Source organism: Oculina patagonica, chromosome 2, assembly GCF_052425735.1.
Source record: "Oculina patagonica isolate OP01 chromosome 2, crgOcupat, whole genome shotgun sequence".
In the NCBI taxonomy this organism is placed as follows: Eukaryota; Metazoa; Cnidaria; class Anthozoa; order Scleractinia; family Oculinidae; genus Oculina; species Oculina patagonica.
This window is the reverse complement of record NC_135759.1, coordinates 26,878,158-26,899,129: the sequence shown is the minus strand read 5'-3', so window position 1 is coordinate 26,899,129 and position 20,972 is coordinate 26,878,158. Positions and strand designations below refer to the sequence as shown.

Genomic DNA, 20,972 nt, shown 5'->3' with positions numbered 1-20,972 from the left:
CACCCGCCAGTATGTGTACAGCGCATTAGAACATATACATATGAAAAATGCACTATATAAATGCATTATCATTATCATTATCACGTTAAAACTCCTGGTTAACAAAACTTAAAAATCTCCAGTATCTTTTTTTATTTCATAGGTACTGAGATTTACTCATGAAAATCGTAGGGAGTAAAAATCGTACTGATTCAGAGATTAGCCAATCAGGAGCACGAACGACAAAATTTCACTGTGAAAAAATATCGTTCGTCCAATTGGCAACGCGAACGACGAATTTTCACTGGTGATGAATGAACGTATTGAAGGAAACGTCATCCCACAGCCGTTGCCGACAAGAAATCCCGCGCTTTAAAAAATGGCCGAGGGAAGGTTTGCTTCTGTTTCCTCAGTTGAAGAATTCATTTTAGAACAGGAAAACAAAAACACCGCTCAAAAAACTGAACGAGATGTAAAATTGCTTGAAAGATTTTTGATAACGAAGAACGAAGACAGAAAAATAGAAGATATTCCGGCTGTTGAGCTGAATGAATACATCAGCCAATTCATCATTGCCGTCCGCACCAAAGATGGAAATGAATACGAACCGACTTCTCTTCGAAGTTTAGTGGCTAGCTTCGAAAGACACCTGAAGAAAAAGAGCTATTCTGTAAGCATAATCAACGACTTGGTGTTTGAGAAAACCAGGAAAGTTCTACAGTCTAAACAAAAGCAGCTAAAAAAGCAAGGAAAAGGAAATAAACCGAAAGCGTCGGTAGCTTTGACAAGCGAAGAGTTGAAAATATTGTACGAGAAGGGTTTGCTCGGTATGTGTAGTCCCGAGGCACTTCTGAACACGCTCTGGCTAAACAACACTCTTCACTTCGGACTCCGTGGGTGCCAAGAACATCGTGATATGTGCTGGGGAGATATAAAGCTACTGAAAACGGCAAGCGGAGTCGAGTACTTGGAGTTCAATGAAAGACAAACAAAAACTAGAACGGGATCAGACTGCAGCGATGTCAGAACCGTACCGCCGAAAATGTTTGCGACCGACGGAACTGAAAGAGATCCTGTCGCAGTCTACAAATGTTTTGCCAGGAAGAGACCTGAGGAAATGAATCAAGATGATGCTCCCTTTTATTTGGCTGTAAACAACGGTTTGAAGACGGACTCGCTCACAACAAAAGGCTGGTTCAAGTCCGGTCCTGTCGGCAAAAACAAACTCAATGGTTTAATGAAGACCATGGTTCAGAAAGCAGGAATTGAAAACGACAGGCTTCGAAATCATAGCGGCCGAAAGACAATGATCTAGACGCTAAGTGAACACGACATTCCACCTACGCAAATCGCACAACTATCTGGCCATAAGAATTTGAAGAGCATAGAAAATTACAGCACTGTTTCAACGAAGCAACAGATGCACATGTCAAAAGTGCTAAGCAGTGTGATGGCTGGTACCTCAGCTTCGTCCTCTTCTGAGACAGCTTGTTCGCAGTCCTCCGACTCTCAGAATGGTGGAAAGCAGCAGTCCATGGCACTATTCAGTGGCGCAGTTATTCAAGGTGGCAATTTCTCCATCAACATTAACACTTTAAATCAGTCTCCGACGCTTTCTACAAACCCGTCAAGCTCCGAAGCGATGCGATGGAAACGTCTAAGGCCTTTGGAACTGGAAAGTGACTCTGATGATGAATAAATTGTGATTTATCTTCTTGACTTAACTTTGTTATTGGCATGGCTTTCTTTATTAACAGACATTTGACTTAACTTAAAAATTTTGAATGCTGCAGATCTTTGATTTACTCAGTTGTTGAGCACTTGAATGGTTTTACAGTGTCATTTATTTGTGCAAATAAATTTGTCTACTCAGTAGCACGGAAAAGAAAATCTCAGTACCTATGAAATAAACATATTACAGCATGGAAAATGCTTTGTACGATTTTTATTCACTCGTTGATACGTATCAGAAAACTCACTCGTTCGCTACGCTCACTCGTTCGTTTTCTGACACTACTCAACTCGTGAATAAAAATCGTACGCGCGCATTTTCCATGAAGTAATCTCTATTTTTGGAATGCCTGATCGCCGGTTCGTGGTTAGCCACCGCTGCGTATGTCACTAGCCACAATAAGGACTGTTTCAGCGCGTATATATATCAATCGTGCAAAAACAATCCAATATCTTTTTTTTTGGCGTTTGCTCGTTATGCTTTCCCTCGGACGTCACGGTATACAGGATATGATCTTCGGTTATTTTTTATATCACGTTATCCAAGTGGCGATCAGGGTTTATTTTTTTACCCGCCACGGAAAAAATGGTGTTTGCACACTCATTGTCAATCCAATATCTTTTTGGAATGCCTGATCGCAGGTTCGTCGTAGGCGACCGCTGTGTACGTCACGAGCCACAAGTCTGAAAGCAGCTGAAAGCCGTCGTACAAAAACGTGCAAATCAAGCGGGATATAGAGCTCTTGGCGGGAGCCTTGGTTCCTCATTGTTACACACTCTATTCTTACAAACTTTCTATTTACGCAAACTTTTTTATATCATAGTCCGGGAATGTTTTAGATTTGTTTATTATTATCATACAGACTAGTTGATGGGTTTATTTTTTTACCCGCCACGGAAAAAAGGGTGATCGCACATTCGTTGTCAATCCAGTATTTTTTTTTTGGGGGGGGGGGGGGAATGCCTGATCGCAGGTTCGTCGTAGGCGACCGCTGTGTACGTCACGAGCCACAAGTCTGAAAGCAGCTTAAAGCCATCGTACACAAACGTGCAAATCAAGCGGGATATATGGGAGCTCTTGGCAGGAGCTTGAGTTCCTCATTGTTACACACTCTATTCTTACAAACTTTCCATTTACGCACACTTTTTTATATCACAGTCCGAGAAATTTTTTTATTTTTTTATTATTATCTTATAGACTAGTTGATTGTTAAGATATCAAATTGAAATGATAGATATGCCTTTTTACTTAGTCCACAAATAAGAAAGTACCTGCCATCTTATTGTTACACACATTCCATTCTCTTCCAAAAGCAATATGTTCTGCTTGGCATTATGCCAAATGGCAAAATAGCAGCAGAACACAAAAATGTTGTACTTTTAGAAATGATTTGCTGGCCAATCAGAAAGAAGGAGTTCAAACGCTTCTGGAACTGGTTCGGTAAAAGAAAGTGCCCAGGGGCTCTCCCGAGCTTGTTGTAAACTTTCGCCCGAAAATCCCGTCGTCCCGATGAGCTACCCGTCGCCTCGACTAACTGCCCCTGGGTCTCCGAGGATGGGATAAGCCTACCTTTGGATAATTTCGAATAAAAATTAGGTCATGACAGTCCTTGTCGTTGATCCGTTAAAGGTTAAAAAAAAATTGACCGGCAAAAGCTGTGTCTAGCTGTTCCTCTATTTTTGTACGGCAACTCCACGTAGAAAAAAATGAAATAAGGTAAAACTCTATACGGATGCAGGACACCTTGGCGCGTTGTTTTTCTTTTTCCCCTTGCTTCGCGCTTTATTTTGCATATTTATGTTCATCTCGCATTTGTGAAAAGAATTGTAACATTCTCTTTGGTGGTTCGTTTGTAAACTTTAGACTGAATTATGAACCCTGCTTAGTTAGTCTGTATTGTTTTGGATCACCGAGGCGTAAATTTTCTAACTATAGTTAGAGTGAACAGAGAAGCGGTTACATTACCGAAATAGCTATCCCCGTCTAAACTATAATTACTAGCCTAGCATTTACGACGTAACTAAAGTTTAACTTTAGTTGGTCTCAGGTCACGTGACGTCATACCTAACTATATTTAGTGCTTTAGGTCTCTTTGCGGACACACCGACGCAGTTAACTACAGTTAGTTCTGATAAGCGTTTGAATAATTGAATAATATAATAATTAGTTCATGACAGCCCTTGTTGTTGAACTGTGTCAAGTTGTTCCTTTATTTGTTTCTATTATTGCTCGGCATCTCGGTGTTGAGGAAAATAAAATGAAGTAAGGATGCTTGACGCCGAAAAATTCAAGCTTTATTTCTGCTAACATTGGTGATATGTAATTTCTTGACATGTTGTTTTTATTTTTTCCCTTCCCTTCACGCTTTGTTTTGCATATTTATGTTCATCTCGCGCGTGCGAAAAGAATTGTCGCATTCTGATTGGTTTTTACCGAATGGTAATGAGGTTATGTTATGGGCAGCATTTTCTCACTCGAACACTCACTCACTCACTCACTCACTGGATTCTGATATCAAACCGCAATTAATTCATCATTAAACGAGAAACGTGCTGACAGAAAGGTCCTTTAAACGCATTCAGCACATGTCAATCAGAAACAAATTATTCTTCAACCTCGTTCCAGGGGACAAAACAAATCGAAAGAGGATCTCTTACACTTATCCTCTGGTGATAAAAGAGAAATGGATTCGCTCAACGAAGCCTCAGAGCATAGGCTATCAATGACCCATTCACGTAAGAAAACATTCCAAGACGCGTTTTAGTGAACACAACATTCATGCACATTTTTGTTTCGTGTCACATCATCTTCGTGTCACGTCATCCGTTCTTGATCTTTTTGAGTCGTGCAGAAACGCGCATCTTTCTCTCAAATTTTATTCGCTGCTAAAAATAACGCTATACGTGCTGGCAGAAAAGTAAACATATTCACAAAACAAATTTACTCAATGCTAAAAAGGATCAAAGGTTACACTTAAATATTTGTGTGATAAAATACGGAATTCGCGCTATGAACTACATATAGTTACGTTTAAACTGTTATAAAAAAATTATTACGCTCGCTTTGTGACGTGTTTTAGTCAACACAACATCCACGGCACGTTTATGTTTCGCGTCACGTCACCTCGTGTCACGTCATCCGTTTTTTCAACTTTTTTGCTTGTTTACAAGCGAAAGTAGGAGAATAACAGTTATGTTAGGAAAAATTTTACATTCTTGTAAACTCTCAAGGGATTTTTTTTAATTTCTCAAGGGACTGTTTTAATTTCTCAAGGGATTACTTTCAGCTGTGGGTGATCACTTGCGATCTCGTGGAAAAAACGTGACTTGTCACATTTACAAACGTTATATAACAATTTTAAAAGTGACATGTCAGCTTTCTTATCTCAACGCGCGTGTGTCTGAAAGGCGATCTATAAAAAGCGTCGCACAAACAATGGATTGCGTAACTAACGTTAAAACACGAATAAAAAATCACTAGCAATTATATCGTTTAAAAAATTACAAACGTCAAAAATAAACCATACCAAAAAAACTCGCTCTTTTCAAAGATATTTTTGAAGTTAAAACAAATGCAAGAGATGGGGGCTTCTTTTAGCTTAGGAGCGGTTAAAAATTAGGCCAAATTTGGTCGCTACAAGCGCCATTCTATTTCGTCATCAGCCTAGCTAGGTCGTAAGGGGCGTGACCTCTCGTTGACAGCAATGTTGCATGAATCGGCTTTACAACATGCGATCGTATCGACGCAGTTCGAGTGGAATTTCAGTCTGAAAGACAGCAAAATTCTTTCGTATTTCATCTTCAAATATAATTCGAAAGCATTCACTGTATATATGGCTTTTGTTTAATCCTTCTTAAGCCCACGAAGAAGCTGTCTTGATATCCGACCCTCGCAGAGCCTAGACAAAACGCAGCTTGAGTGTATCGATTTGTTTACGCTGCAATTATATGCGCAATGTTTTCTCCGACAGTAGTCGGAAATATCCGTATTTTTTTTCGTGCTTTTTCGTCGAACGCATATTTTGTTGTTTCATTTGCTAATTTCGCTGCCGTAATCGACTGCCTCGAAAGGTCCTTGCAATTTTAAAGTATAGAATTGTCAGATCTCGGTGAAATTTGCACTGTTTATTTGTGTAATGTTGAGGAATATGTGTATAAATACCCGGCGCGGACGAGCCATTTTTGACAAAATTATATGGCTGCATTTCCTCCGCGAAGATAGGAAATTGTTAAACTAAACTACAAAGCAACTGTAATGATAAGTTCGAAGAACAATGCACAGGATAAACCTTCGACTCATACTTCATGCAAAAAAGTCGGTATCTCGAAGAGACTGTGATTCATCTTTTTCAGTCGAGCAGATACACGAAGTGTTCGGGCGTATCTTTTCTCTCAAATTTTTCCGCTGCTCAAAAATAACGCTATACGTGCTGACAGAAAAGTAAACATATTCACAAAACAAATTTACTTAATGCTTAAAAGGATCAAAGGTAATACACTAACCGGTAAATATTTTGGTTGTGAAAACTGAATAGCACTACGACCCCTGCGAGCACGAGCCATCAATGACGCAACTCACGTGGAAAAATAAAGCAAAGTGAGATTGCTTTATTTTATTGGACACTTATTTAGAAAAAATGCGGAGGTCGGCACTTCATTCATCGAATTACCATGAGGTTGCTCGAAGAGCCTTTGATTCGTTTGTAAACTTAAGACTAACCCATGAACGCTGCTTGGGTATAACTATAGTACAGATGTTCTGAGCCCTGAAGACATTGAAAAAAAAAAAAGCATTTTTTTGGCAATTTTTTTGCAAAGATTATCCCAAAAATATATTTTTAAGGAAGTAAAATTCGTCGATTGCTCACCTGAAACATACAAGTTATTTCTTTCCTCGAAGTCTGCACAACATTTCTAAGGTCCCGTCCACATTGACCCGGATAAATTTGAAAAGGCATCTTTTTTTCTCCGGTTAGGCCAACCGTCCACACTGAAACGGCGTTTTCGGTCACCGAAAACGGAGCTTTTCAAAAACGCTCAGCAATGAGCGTTTGGACTTGGAGCGTGAAATAGTGTATTTTTATATTTTATTGTAAATAATTTTAGAGGGCCACTGGTTTGTTAGTATTTTTATGTTATTTTAGTGCTACCCTCGTTAAATAAAGACTTTACTTTTACTTTTACCTATTAATGAAGCGTATCGTTTTCAAATTTACCCGGGTTAATGTGGACGGAAAACATTTTACGCGGCGTTTTCAAATTTCTCCGTTTTAAAATTTACCCGGGTCAGTGTGGACGGGGCCTAAGTTTCGAAAATTGAGAAATGTACTGCGCTTTTTCGTTCAATAGTAAACCGTAACTAGGAAGTATTGTTTACGGTATTATGTTAATGTATAGACGTTTATTCAATATCTGTTTCTCAATTTAGATAGAACCTGCACAGGAGTTCACAATTAAATAAAATGATCTCTTTGTCAGCATTGACGTTTATAAGGCTTGTGCTATTCTACTCTGCCAGGGGTGAGTTAAGGTTTTTTTGTTACAATAGTTAGTTAGATAGTTAGGGCGCATTTTTTTTACCCACAATTCTGGAATAAGAATGGTTGGTACAGAATGCTAGGAATAATTCGGATTGCCTGCATTAAAAAAAAAAAACGCCCATGAAGTCGAGATGATATGCGCGGTTCTGGTACGAGTAAACATTGTGCAACAAATATGGCGGACGACGAAGAGGCTGTCCTTGCAGCCATTGTCGCAGCAAATTTTATACTAAATAAAGATGAGGAACAAAGTACGGAGACTGTAATGGATTTGCCGAATGTTCTGGCAGTGTTATTTACAAAGGAGAGGAGTCACATCCCTCGAATCACGGGCTATGCCGTGCGCCATAGGATACTATGGTTCTCATTGTACCTGAGAAGACCAAAGGGCGACAAAGGGGCGAAGACCAAGCAGCCATGGCAGCACAAATGTTGAAGATGCATATATGCGATAAGCCGAATCACATGGGAAAAGAATGCCAGGGTTCTCGTAAACATACTTGCTGCAAATGTAGAAATCGTGGGCACATAAAGGTCTGTTGTCACACGAAACAGGATAAACAGTACAAGGGAAGATGCAAATCCGGAGGAAAACGAGAAGGTGTACGAAACATAGGCGACCAACCTGACCAAGGTGACGAGGAAGGAAGCGAAGTCAATAAGGTTGACGGATTCTATGTCTTCAGCGCTTCAGAGGGTGAGTCAAACACTTTAGCTCTTATGATTGAAAGTGAACCTGTCAATGTCATCATAGACTCAGGTGCTACCTGAGCAAGTGTTTCATAAAGTGTCCAAAAGGAGGCTAGCGTTGTTGGACACTGACAGGAAAGTTTATGCTTATGCATCTAAGGAGCCTTTCAAGCTTAGTACAAAATGCATTTTGAATATTTGTGTACCTGATACACAAACGTCGTTGAAAGCTGAGTTCTTATTATTTTCCGGGCACCGCAGAAACGTTAGTGGACAAAAGCTCTTCTGAAGAATTAAGTGTCCTCAAAGAAGCTGTATCTGTAAATGCTTGTGAATCTTAAAAACGTCACTCTTAAGAAGGCTGCCCTAAAGGGAAAGTACCCACAAGTGTTTACTGGCCTTAAAAAATTGAAAAAATTTTCAACTAAAACTGCATAAGGACGAAAGAGTCACCCTGGTTGCTCAAGCCATGCGAAGAATTCCGTTCATGATCAGCAACGAACAATTAAGGTCTTTGACAAACTAGAGGAACTTGAACTACTTGATGTGATAAAAAACGTTGGTGGGCCAACAAGTTGGATTAACCCGCTTGTGTGCATATGCTTAGACATGAGGCAGGCCAATCGAACAATACTGAGAGAGAAACACCCTGTGCCTACCACTGGAAGTTTCAGGGGCAAAAGTATTCTCCAAGTCAGGATTTGAACATGGCATTTCATCAAGTAGAGCTTGCTCTGGAGACAAACATTTGTTATTTTGTGTCAATATGGCCACTGAAAAAAATCCAACAACTCATCTGCCAGGTGATCAAAGATTGCTCTGGTGCTCATTATATTCAATATTCCGTGCAGCTGGCGCTTCTGAAGAAGAGCATGATGGAAGGCTGATTCAAGTGATCAAAGAGTGTGGTTTAACACTGAACTACGAAAGTGCCAGATATAGGTATGAGTAGCATGGAGTACCTTGGTAACGTGTTAACTGACAAGGGATTTCAAGTATCTGGTGACAAATTTTTGAAGTTATTGTGCAAGCAAAAGGCCAATCCAATCAGATTTGCGAAGCTTCCTTGTTTTGGTACAATATTCTTCAAGGTTATCCCAAACTTCACGATCATTGGCAGCCCACTGTGGGATTTGACCAAATCAAATGCCAAATGGAAAAAGGCACTGCTTAAGAGAATGCTTTCCAAGCAGTACAAATGCAGCTGACGCAGGCACCAGTTATGGACAGACAAGGCCGGAGCAGAGACCCGTGTCACTACAGATGGCTCGGCAGTTGGTGTCGGAGCGGTATTGGAACAAAAGCAAGAGGATTGGCTTTTACAGACCAGTGCACTAAACAAGCAGAAAACTAATTTCACCAGAAAGCAGATGTTCTCAGTTGAGAGGATAGCACTGGCGGTAAAGTAGGGCTGTGAAAAATTCACAGTGGGCATATATAAGACCTCAAAAGTGTCGGGGTAGTTATAACTTTTAGAGCTTTTATGCAATTAATCTGAAACTTTACACCATTATAGAACTTTTGATTTACTACACTGAATCCTATGGTATTAGTTTTTTTCAGATTTCGACATTTTTGGCGGGACTTTGCGTTTATGTAAAGCGGATAGTTGTCTGGCTTTCTATACGGGCAAAACTTTCCGGTAGAGAGATTTAGGGTCACGTCGAGGTAACGCAAAGTCCAACCACCCACCTTCTATAATCAAGCACCTACCTGCAGCTATAAGCACCAGAATTTCAAGCTTATCTTGTGATGCCGATGAATTTAATAAGGCCTCTCGGATCTACAATGATGCCCTCAAGACCAGCGGCTATCGTGAGTGCCTTCAATATGCGAGGAACAACGACCAAACAAACCACAGACGCAGGAACAGACAAAGAAATGGGCACGAATTCTAAGCGCTCCGCAAAAGAACTGAATAATTCAGTATCGAGCACTCCAGTGAAGCCAAGTGCTAAACAAATGAAAGTACAAAACGATGGAGAGTCCGACATTATGAAAATATTGGGTGAAATTTTACCAAACTTAACAAATTAGACAACATAGAACAACACCTAGCACGTGTCGATGTTGAAATCAAAGAGCTGAAAGACTCCTTCACCTTTGTCAACGACACGACCGATGAATTGAAGGAAGAACAGAAGAAGCAAACTTCATCAATTAAGAGTCTAGAGGAGAACATCGCAAGGATCGAAGCACGAAATGCCGAATTACACAGGGAACTCGTGGATATGAAATCACGATCAATGCGATCCAATCTTGTATTCTACAACCTTCCAGAGCAGGAAAAGGAAAATCCTTCTGCCGTATTGAGGGAACTGCTTGAAACAAAAATGGGCATCAAAGAGTCTAACGAAATTGAAATTGAGAGAGCCCACAGGCTTGGTGGAAAACGAGACGATGGAAAACCTCGACCTATTGTGGCTAAATTCCTACGATATCAAGATAAAGAGTACATTCGGAAGTCTGCATATCTCCTGAAATGCACAAAAATCGGAATAGCAGACCAGTTTCCGAAAGAAATTGCGGAAGCACGCAAAAAGGTCTACCCGGAGATGAAAAAAGCAAAAAATGAAGGACACACTGTAAAACTTATTAAAGACAAACTTTATATAAATGGCCAGCGCTACAGGGGAACATCAGCCAACGAAGAGCAGATGCGGTTTTAATATGTCGCTGGACCTGCAAGCTAAGTCTGGATTAAATCGTCATTTAATTTAGAGATCCTTATTCTAGCAAACTAAAACCTTAGTTATGTATATATTATTTGATTTTTTAACCTAAATCACTATTACTAACGAGAGTAAATCGTGTAATTTTTGTGATTTCGAAATAACCCAAGATCAAAGGTTGATAGCATGCAACATCTGCAATAACTATTATCATAATAATAGGCATTGTTTACGTTTAACAAATCTGTCTTGCACAGATAAGGAGTTCATTTGTTATCAATGCGTAGATGCTTGCTTGCCGTTCAATAATCTTAGTGATGACAGCTTTCTTGAAACATCCGAAAATGGAATATCGAAGCAGGATAGAAAATATTGAGTTCAGCCCATATCAACATGATCTACTAAAGTCCAGGAGAATATCAATGACAGAGATATAGTACCAAATTCTACATCTCATTTCTACACATCATCCGAATTTAATAGTTTAGTCGCAAAAAGACAGCTGACTGAGGACAAGTTATCTTTTTTACATTTAAATATTAGAAGTATGAGAAATAAGTTTGACGCTTTGTTAAATTACTTACATTTGTTAACCCATAAATTCTCAATAATTGCGCTTACTGAAACTTGGTTAAATGATATGGATGGTAACAATTTTAAAATCCCTGGGTATAACTTAACTAAAGTTAACAGGCAGAATAAAGGTGGAGGGGGGATTTGTATTTTTACTAGGGATTATATTAAAATCAAAATACGAAATGATCTAGTCAATGAAGAGAACAATAGCAATACAGAATTTCTGTTTATTGAAATGTTAAATGAAAAATGTAAAAAATATTATCGTTGGCATAATGTATCGACCACCAAGTAGCAACTTCAATGGTTTTAAAAATGATATTAATACGATTTTAACTAAATTAGACAAATCGGATAAGCTGTGCTATATTTTGGGCGACTTTAATATTGACCTTTTAAAATACGAATGCAGTAACTTCTCAAATATCTTTTTTAATCAGTTGTCATCTTCAGGCTTCATACCACTTATTACAAAACCTACTAGGATTACCAAATCAACTGCGACATTAATTGACAACATCTTCACTAACAATGCTAACAAAATAGGGCATCAAAGTGGCATCTTATTAAATGATATATCCGATCACCTTCCTATCTTCACTATTACAGAACTCGAGACGAAAAATTGCCCTGTAATACCAAATTCAGGTAGTTACACAACAAGGAAAATCGCTAAAAAATCTTTAGAACTTTTTGCTGACAAAATAAAAAATTGTGATTGGCAATCTACATTATCGAAAAGTAACCCGACTGAGTCGTATGAATCATTCTTTAAAGAATTTTTCGAAATATATGAAAAAAATTTTCCACTTAAAAGTATAAATCAAAAAATATTAAAAGGTCTAACAATCTATGGATATCTAGAGGCCTAATAAAATCTTCAAAAACAAAAGAAAAATTATACAAAAAATTTATCAAGAGTCCCACAATAAATAATGAACAAAAGTATAAAAAATACCGCAATAAATTAAACCATTTAATACGAATTGCTAAAAAGAATTATTATTGTAAAAAATTTAGTCAAGCTCAAAATGATATCAAATCTACCTGGAATACAATCAATCAATTACTTGATAAACAAAGATTAAAAAGCTCCTTACCAAGGTTGTTCTTAAATGATAAAAACGAAGAAATAAATGATCCAAATTTGATTGCAGATAATTTTAATGATTATTTTGTTAATGTTGGGCCCAAACTCGCTAAAGAATTCAGCCATGATACTGATAAGTTTTATAAATATCTTAAAGGTAATTATAAAGATTCAATTTTTTTATATGACACAAGTCCTGACGAGGTCAACAGAATAATAGATAAACTAGAATGTAAATCTAGTTGTGGTATTGATGAAATTAGAAGCAAAGTTATAAAATATGTGGCTCCTTATGTATCTGTTCCATTAACTCACATTTTTAATCTGACTTTTTCTACCGGTAAAATCCCAAATGATCTTAAAGTAGCATTGATAACACCAGTGTATAAGGCATCTGAAAAAATGTATTTTCGAATTATAGACCGATCTCCGTACTTCCATTTTTTTCTAAAATACTTAAAAAAAACTAATGCATAAAAGACTGACTGACTATATAAATAAAAATGGAATATTTACTGACCGTCAGTATGGATTTCGAAGTAAAAGTTCTACTAATCATGCGATAATTGAACTTGTCGATAAGATAACAAAAGCCATTGAAAATAACGAATTCACAGTAGGGATATTTCTTGATTTATCAAAAGCATTTGACACGGTAAATCATGATATCCTTCTAAAAAAAACTTTATTTCTATGGTATTCGTGGCAAATGTCATGCTTGGATCAAAGATTATCTTTCCAACAGAAAACAAATTGTTAAATATAATAACATAAGGTCAAAGTCTATGGCGTGATCAAGAGTCCAGGCATGTGATGTTTTGCTACATTGGAGCCTTTAGCGCATTGTTTAGTATTCCTGATATGTTCTTTTCACCATTGAGCACGAATCTAATGGCCAGTTGTCATTCCTCGACACTCTTATTTCTCGCGACAATAATAAGCTCAACATTGATGTCTATCGGAAGCCCACACACACGGATAGATACCTTGACTTTAACTCACATCATGACAGAGAGCACAAAATCAGCACTGCAGCGACACTTTTGCATAGAGCTCTAAAACTACCAAACTCGGAATCTGGAAAAGCCCGTGAAATTGATCGCATTAGCATCGCGTTACAATCTAATGGCTACCCACCAAAAGTCACCAACACCCCAACACCTTCACCTGAAGAACTGGTTGTGATGTTCTTCAGTTGGGCTGATCCAATGAATAGCCAGAGTTTCGCGGTCCTTCCTTACATGAAAGGCATTACCGAACCTCTTACAAGAATTCTCAAAAGTCACGATATCCGACTAACCAACAAACCAATCAAGACACTACAACAAGAGTTCCCTGTTCCCAAGTTTCGACCTCGGGTCGACGACCAGTGCAATGTTGTTTACAAAATCCCTTGTGCGTCTTGTCCCTGGAGTTACATCGGCGAGACAAAAAGATCGTTTAGCACACGGCGAAAAGAACATATCAGGAATACTAAACAATGCGCTAAAGGCTCCAATGTAGCAAAACATGCCTGGACTCTTGATCACGCCATCGACTTTGAAAACGCGGAGATAATTGACAAGGGCAACAATCGCATTAGAAAGACACTTGAATCGTGGCAAACGGCAAAAACGGTCGAGGCCGACAACAATTCGTGCCCTCTGCCAGGACAATATCACATTCTTTTAAACAAACAGTAATTTATACACTTTTAGCATTCCTTTTAACATTCTTTTACACATACTTTTAACTTTTTAATTTATGCGATTCGCTAGTCATATTCAAATTTTTAGGTCCATTTTATCACTTCATTTTTATCCGTCGAAGACAGCAGTCTGGCTGTCGAAAGCTCATAATTTTTTAAAATATTTTACCAGAGAACGCTTTTTATCTTCGTAGATGTAGATGTTGTGCATCAGGTATGAATATGGCGAATGAAAAAATGTTACTTTGCACGAAAAGAAAGGTTATCAGTTGATTGATTTGCCAGATTATCAGCTTGCTGGGAATTTTTCATTGTCAAACCCCTGCTTAGCCGACCATAAACCAAGCGTCTGTCATTATCGTCTCGAGTTTGTCTATTTATTCACATTTCATCTGAGGCACATTGCGGTACAGTTTTTAAAAAGAAACTTTCCGTTAATAGACCTCATCCTTTTATAAGCCACGAGCAAAAGCCAATATAGCAAGTATATAAAACGGACTGAATGACGGTGTTTCCGTGATTATAGTTAAAAAAAACCCGGCATTTTTCGAGTCTAGTCTAATGCTAATTTGAAATATGAGGATTAAAATGTCGCGAAATTAATTATAATCGCACTATTTTCTTCCAGATACATCCACAGCAACAGAAGACATCTCCAACACTCCCTTTATTGTGGTAATGTCAGTTTCTGCAGTCATCGCTAGAAATCGCGGACATTGAAGTCGGCGAATTTTGATGCATCTTACATTAACCGCTCACGAAACTTGGTAATAGCCGCTGATTCGAAAGCCTGACTTTGGGCTCATATACATCTAGGATGATACACAAAAATGCGGCCTACACAGAGAAATATTTTGTGAAGTGGGAAAACCACTGGTCCAAAATATTGCCTGATAATAAAACTGGAGCAAAAGATCTTTCAAACGATGGCTTTTGCGGCAAAATTGGAGCAAAGACGGCTGAAATATCGTAGCTCAAAGACAGCGGATTTTAGGATTTCAACGTGAACTGCCGCCGTGTGTTTACAGTATGCGATTTTTTGTGGTTTTCTAACGCCAAAGATACAAATGAAATCTAATCGGAAGGAGATGTAAATCGTTTGGTGAGTTAGATTCATGTATAGTTTTATCAAATCTGCTTGCACATTTTTTCGATCACATTGAGTTTGCCGATAATCCCTGTTTATAAACTTAAAGTTTTCGGTTTTCGCCGTACATTCCTCCCGTACGCCTTATAATTTTGGTCTCAAAAACTGTTCGCAGAAAACGTTCACTGGAATACAAATGAAATTCGAAGTCTGCACTTCAATTCTTGTACAATGTGGTTCTTAATACACCACTCTATTGTGTTCCGCTTGCACATTTTTACATTTGTTAATTTGTCAAGAAATATTTAATAAAACATTTCATTCTCCGTACATTTTCTTTGTAATCCTTGCGTTCGCTTCTACGGTCAATGTACCGCAGGACATACTATTCGCGGACTCGGAGGTCCGCGATTTCTGGAGATGACTCAATATGATTCTCATCATTGCTGTTGTTTATCTAATCTTCCGAAACCAAAGACGCCCCAAACACCAAGAAGAAGAAGCCAACCAATCCAACGATGTTGACTTAGGTACAGGCACAACTCAAGCTCCCGAGCAAAGGAGTCAAGACTCTGGCGCTATCCGTGAGGAGGCTTTCCGACTTCTGCCACCAATTCTAGTCTCGCAAAACACGATCGCGACAAGAGCGGAAACGACACGAGCCAGTGAAGGGCATTACATGGGTTTACAGAAGAATGGAAACAACACCACAACAAGTGTTCCTCCAAGCGCTGAGGGAACGTACTCCAACAGCTACATGCCTCTGTCACCAGGGGGGCCAGGCGATACATCATATGCCTCGCTTAACTCGACCCGGACACCAGGGAGACCAGGAGATACATCATACTCCACGCTTAACTCGATATCCGGGTCCTAACTTCTGTAGCAAAACAGCACGGATATAATGAAAACAAAAGAAAAGAGAATCATGAAATGTATGAAAACACAGGAAAATGATGAAGACCATGACAGCGACTGGTAATTAAAACGTATTGTAACACATGGATGTAAAATAACAGCTCGCCTTGCCCCATTATAGCCTGCCACAAACGCGATTGTTCTCTTATCTATATTCTGCTGCAAAAAGAAAGGCTAGTTTTAGTATAGAGTTAGGGCGCAATCGGAATGGGCGTATTCCCATTCCGGAATGGGAATACTCGGAACAGACGGTGATCGCGTTCTTTTGGGACCTATTCTGTTTTCGGAATGGGCGGAATACCATTCCGTTCATTCTGCTCCCGATAGCAGAATGAACGGAATGGACAGAATACGGTTTACTCGGAATAGGCGAGAATATGCGTTCTTTTGGCAAAGTTTTGGCGAGAAATCGTACGCGGCCGGCCGACCTAGGTCGTTCGCAACTCGCGAGTGCGCCACGCGTGCGTGGATACAATAGTCCTCAGGTCGCCTCCGCCACCAGTATTCCGTTTGCAGGAAATGCGTTCTTTTGGGAATTGATATTCCGTGTATTCTGTCATTCCTAAACCGGAACGTCAATAGCCAGAATAGTCCCAAAAGAATGCGCCCTTAGTAAACAATCATTGTACCCAATGTTTTTAGCGACAGCCACTGTTGTTGAAGGCAAACTAACAGGGTATATTTGAAAATACACACACAAGATTCGTGGGGGTGTATGTCAGAAGGTTAAAGGACCTATCATACGTACTGAGTAACGAGTTGCATTTACATAAATATATATGAAATTGCCACATGCTATTAGCGCAAAGATATGAATAAGGCATAAACGTGCAACAGTTTCGCACTGTAAATGTGGAGGATATTACGTGGCTGCGCGAAGATTTTCGAGTGATAAAGCAATCAGTATTTTGCAAACGATCGCAGCGAGAGAGTATATAATATTGTTTATACTGAACACGAAAAACTGAAATTCATATCTTAAACCGCCATGTAATTTTCTTTTTTTTATCTTATAGACAAAAATTAACGAACTGAGTAAAACTTTTTTACTAGTGAGGAGACATTTTTACTTGTGAGGATATCAAAAATACGCCACTACGGTCCCGGATGTAGTTTCATATTCATATTAAAAGTGAACAACAGGCGATCTATGCTATTTTTTGCAAGTTTACACGAAAAGCTGCTTTAATAAAAAAAATTTTTACAACTTTTGTTTTATTTCCTATATTTTTAATTGCATTTAACATATTTAGACCAGGAGCAGACGAGGTAGCAAGCTGTAGGAAGTAAGGGAGGAGATTATGCGAGCAAGTATCTTGAATAGCTACGGGCAAAAGGCCACCAAATATATATACTATGAGCTTTGTGCATTAATAAACGAAAGCATCAACTAATTGCCTTTCTCTTTACTTCAAAATAGACCTTTCCACAGTTGAATGAAATGGGTAGTTTGGACGTACGGCACAATATTGCTAGAATTATTTGGCAACTATTGTTTTGTTTTGGCAAAAAGTGGCCGATAAACAAGGTAGTTTTTGAATTATTCAAGTTTAAAACCGGCGCAGCTTACCTAAATGGCGTGAAAATGATTGCGAACTGCACAAACAACTACAAACTAAGAACGGTAAACTAGAATTTTGTCGATAAAGAAATGAATACTCGCCTTTTGAAGAACTACGAGGCCTTTAATTCCACTGTAATTTTGTCCTTTCACGTTTACAACGTTTGGTAAGAAGCAATTTCGATTTTAGCCCATCGACTACAGTCAAAAAATTTGAAAAGCCGGTCCGGATAGGAAAAGGCTGGACCGGCGGAATGCACGCCAACAGCCAATCAAATTCAAGGATTCAAAGATGCTTCGGAAAAAAAATAATACTACTTATTCATAAATATCGCATTTAGTATATCATTTCTATGGGTGCTTTTAAGCAACGATTGCACTGCGTTATTACGGCTAGCTTCTTATGCTACAGAATAGTCTCTGACAATTGTGGGTTCGATTTAAGAGGCGAAATACTTCTAGCTACTTCTGGATCTTGTTTTAATGAAATTTCAACCCTGATACAACCGCTCCGTAAGCTGGTGTGATAATAACTACTAGACAATATCACTTTTATTGGATAAAGGTAACAATTCACGAAAATTGCAAAGTTAAAATTAAAACCATCTTGGAAGACAAATAATTCTCTGTTTTGAAAAAAAAAAAATGCCGGCAGAAAGAAGTTTTTAATTGTTTAATTTCTGAGATCCTGATCATTAGTGAAACTGAACCCTGAGTTAAATACTCAAAAGGCTATTCGCGCGGCAATCGCGCCAAACTCTTTGCGTGACTCTGCAAGCAAGTACCTGATCACATAATTTTTGTAAGAAAACGGCCAGATAAAGACAGCGTGATTCAAGATCAGCAGCGTGACTAATACTGTCAATACTATTTTTAACTTCCAATCACAGGGCAGTGAAGTTCCTGTACATGTTGTTAGCAAGAACGCACGTTTTCGCTAAAACAAAAACAATGTCATACTAACACACGACGGACGGTCTAAAAATATATGGTGCAGTGAATTTCATTCTGGAACTTAAATTCTCCATCAAAAAGTTTCAAAGCATCACGATGTTGAGATAGAAATGCTATTTCGTCCATTTGATACCTCTGCCTGTGTGAAAAGCTATTACTGTGCCCACTCGGCTAGCGGAAGACGTTTGACGCTGTTCAAATCCTTGTATGCTCCAAGGTAAGTTCGTTATAAACAAAATATCTTGAAGGGTAGACAATTTGAAACCTAAGAAAAAATGCAAAAACTTTAGTGGTAGTACAATTTTGATTTAATGAGGAAGTTGAGCACTTTGCCTAAACTGAATAAAAATTAACAAGAGTAACATTTTGAAATCGTTTCCGTTGAAGAAAACAAAATACGTACGCGACTACTTGAAGTGCAAGTTTTTCAACTGGGAGAAAAGAATCTGTTTAGGGCCAAATTAAATTCTGTTTCAAATGTCTCCATTTGTCTTTATTCGAGTCTCCTTCGCAGCCGTTATTTAGGTTGTCACGCCATTACTTCTACGGCTGCGAAGGAAACTGCAGTGCAACTAGAGTGCACTTAAAACTGAGTCTTTTCGAAGTCATAAATCTCAAAGTGGGGATCGTGAATGTCAAAGCTCGCATTTTGAATTGCGTTACTATTGTTATTATTTTCATACATATTGCGTTGTTTTTGCCGTTAACGCTTTCAGTGATAGTCGTCGTGATCTATTCTTTGCAAGGTGCGTTTGTGCGAACAAAACATTTCATAGTGAATTATTGGGATAATGACAGTGAAAGAACAGGGCATCTAAAAACTTAAGGATAACTGATGATGCTAAAGTTAATCCGGAAGTGGACGCGTTTGAGACGTTATGTCGTGCACGCGCGTAACGACATGATGTAAATGTTTGCCTTTCAGAAATGACATGTGTTTGTATGCACGTATATGCAGATTTCAATTATGTAAATATTTTACTTTGAGAAATGGCTCGCGTTTCAGTACACGGCCAAGTCTTTTGCGTAAAATGGGGGATTCCTAAAGCTGTCTTGATATGACACTTCAAAATTTGACTTTGAAAATTATTTTTAGGATACTGAAAGTAAAATGAGAAGGAATTTAAAGTGTAAAATGTAGAACTTGTTACTAAGGATAAACTTGACCTTAGCGTGACAGTATTTTATACGCTCGGGATCGGAATAAAGCGTGAGACGTTTTGTAACGCACGTAACGAACCAATTCAGTGAAAGAAAATGGGTTGCTTTTGTTAAATTGTTGCTTTAAAATGATAATAAAAAACCAGTCTTAAAGAGATGACTCTCTTTGTTGGTCCCGCTACAGAAAGATAGTATAGGAGGTCAGGTACTCTGCTGACCCGGCAGTGCTCGAAATTAGCAGTTGCCCGGTCGTCCGAGACGAAAATTTAAGGCCTGGTTGCCCGAGAAAAAACCACCGGACAACCAAAGAACTTACATTACCGTGATCACCCAACAGACTAAACCAAAGAAGTTTTCTGTTATATTAAATTACTGTTATAAATTTAAAACACGAAAATAGCTCTCTTCTAATCGATGGAATCCACCACAATTCTTTGAAAAAGGAAATCAAAGGTTGAAAATTAAGTTAAATGGATATTTGTCAAGTTTAATTAGCCAGGATAAGCTTGCCATGTTGCCTTATAAACTGTACACGCGTGTTGAAAAATTATAACTACGTGAGTATAGCTAACTGTCGTGGGTCGTGGGTGTGGGTAAAGTCGTGGGTGTGGGTAGAAGTCGTGGGTAACAAAAAAAACAAAAGAAAAACAAGAGAAGATAACAAACATTTGTAGGAAAATAGTTCGTGCATGGCTAGTCTGACGAAGAGTTTCGACCCGGTCAAGGGACCCTCTAGAGGCATTCTGTTCAACAAACTTGTTGGGGTGTCTGTAAAACACCACGAAACACCCCTGGAACACCGAAAATGGTTAAACATATATCAACAAAACAGTTCAATTAAATTTGAAAATTTATAGGAATTTTTATTTTATATTCTGCGTTGCGATTAGGATTTCGTCCTTGCAAACTCTCCCCCCCCCCCCCCCCCCCCCACAAGAACCGTGACTTGAAAATATTGCGTGACATTGTGCATTGCAGACTGAACGACATTTTTACCATGGGAAATTTTAATGGTCGCGTTTGCGGTTACAAAAAGGCGCTTCTGTTTGGTTAATATTTAAAAGTAGATACAATGGCTTCGCCTGTTGGCCAGTGCGACAAAATGTTCGATTCGGACGCGGAAATGTTGCAGCCAACATTTTTACTACAAACTATAACACACTTGGAATTGTGAGGGTTGAGTGAGAGATTTTAAGAGAGCTTTCTTTTTAAATCGACAACCGGCGAATTGCATAGAATTCTGTGCCTACTTCTTCCAAATTATTGTGCTTATTTTTATAACGAGCATGTATATTGTAGCCTGTATACAGCCGCCCCCCTCCCCTA

At 38.7% G+C, this 20,972-nt stretch overlaps 1 protein-coding gene across 1 annotated transcript; it reads left to right on the top strand.

The window, feature by feature from the left end:
- The first annotated feature begins 358 nt into the window (after positions 1–358).
- On the top strand, positions 359–1,331 carry LOC144643862 (uncharacterized protein KIAA1958-like). The gene has a single exon (XM_078503248.1). The coding sequence runs from the start codon at positions 359–361 to the stop codon at positions 1,292–1,294; it is 936 nt and encodes a 311-aa protein (XP_078359374.1). The 3' UTR covers positions 1,295–1,331.
- The last annotated feature ends 19,641 nt before the right edge of the window (positions 1,332–20,972 follow it).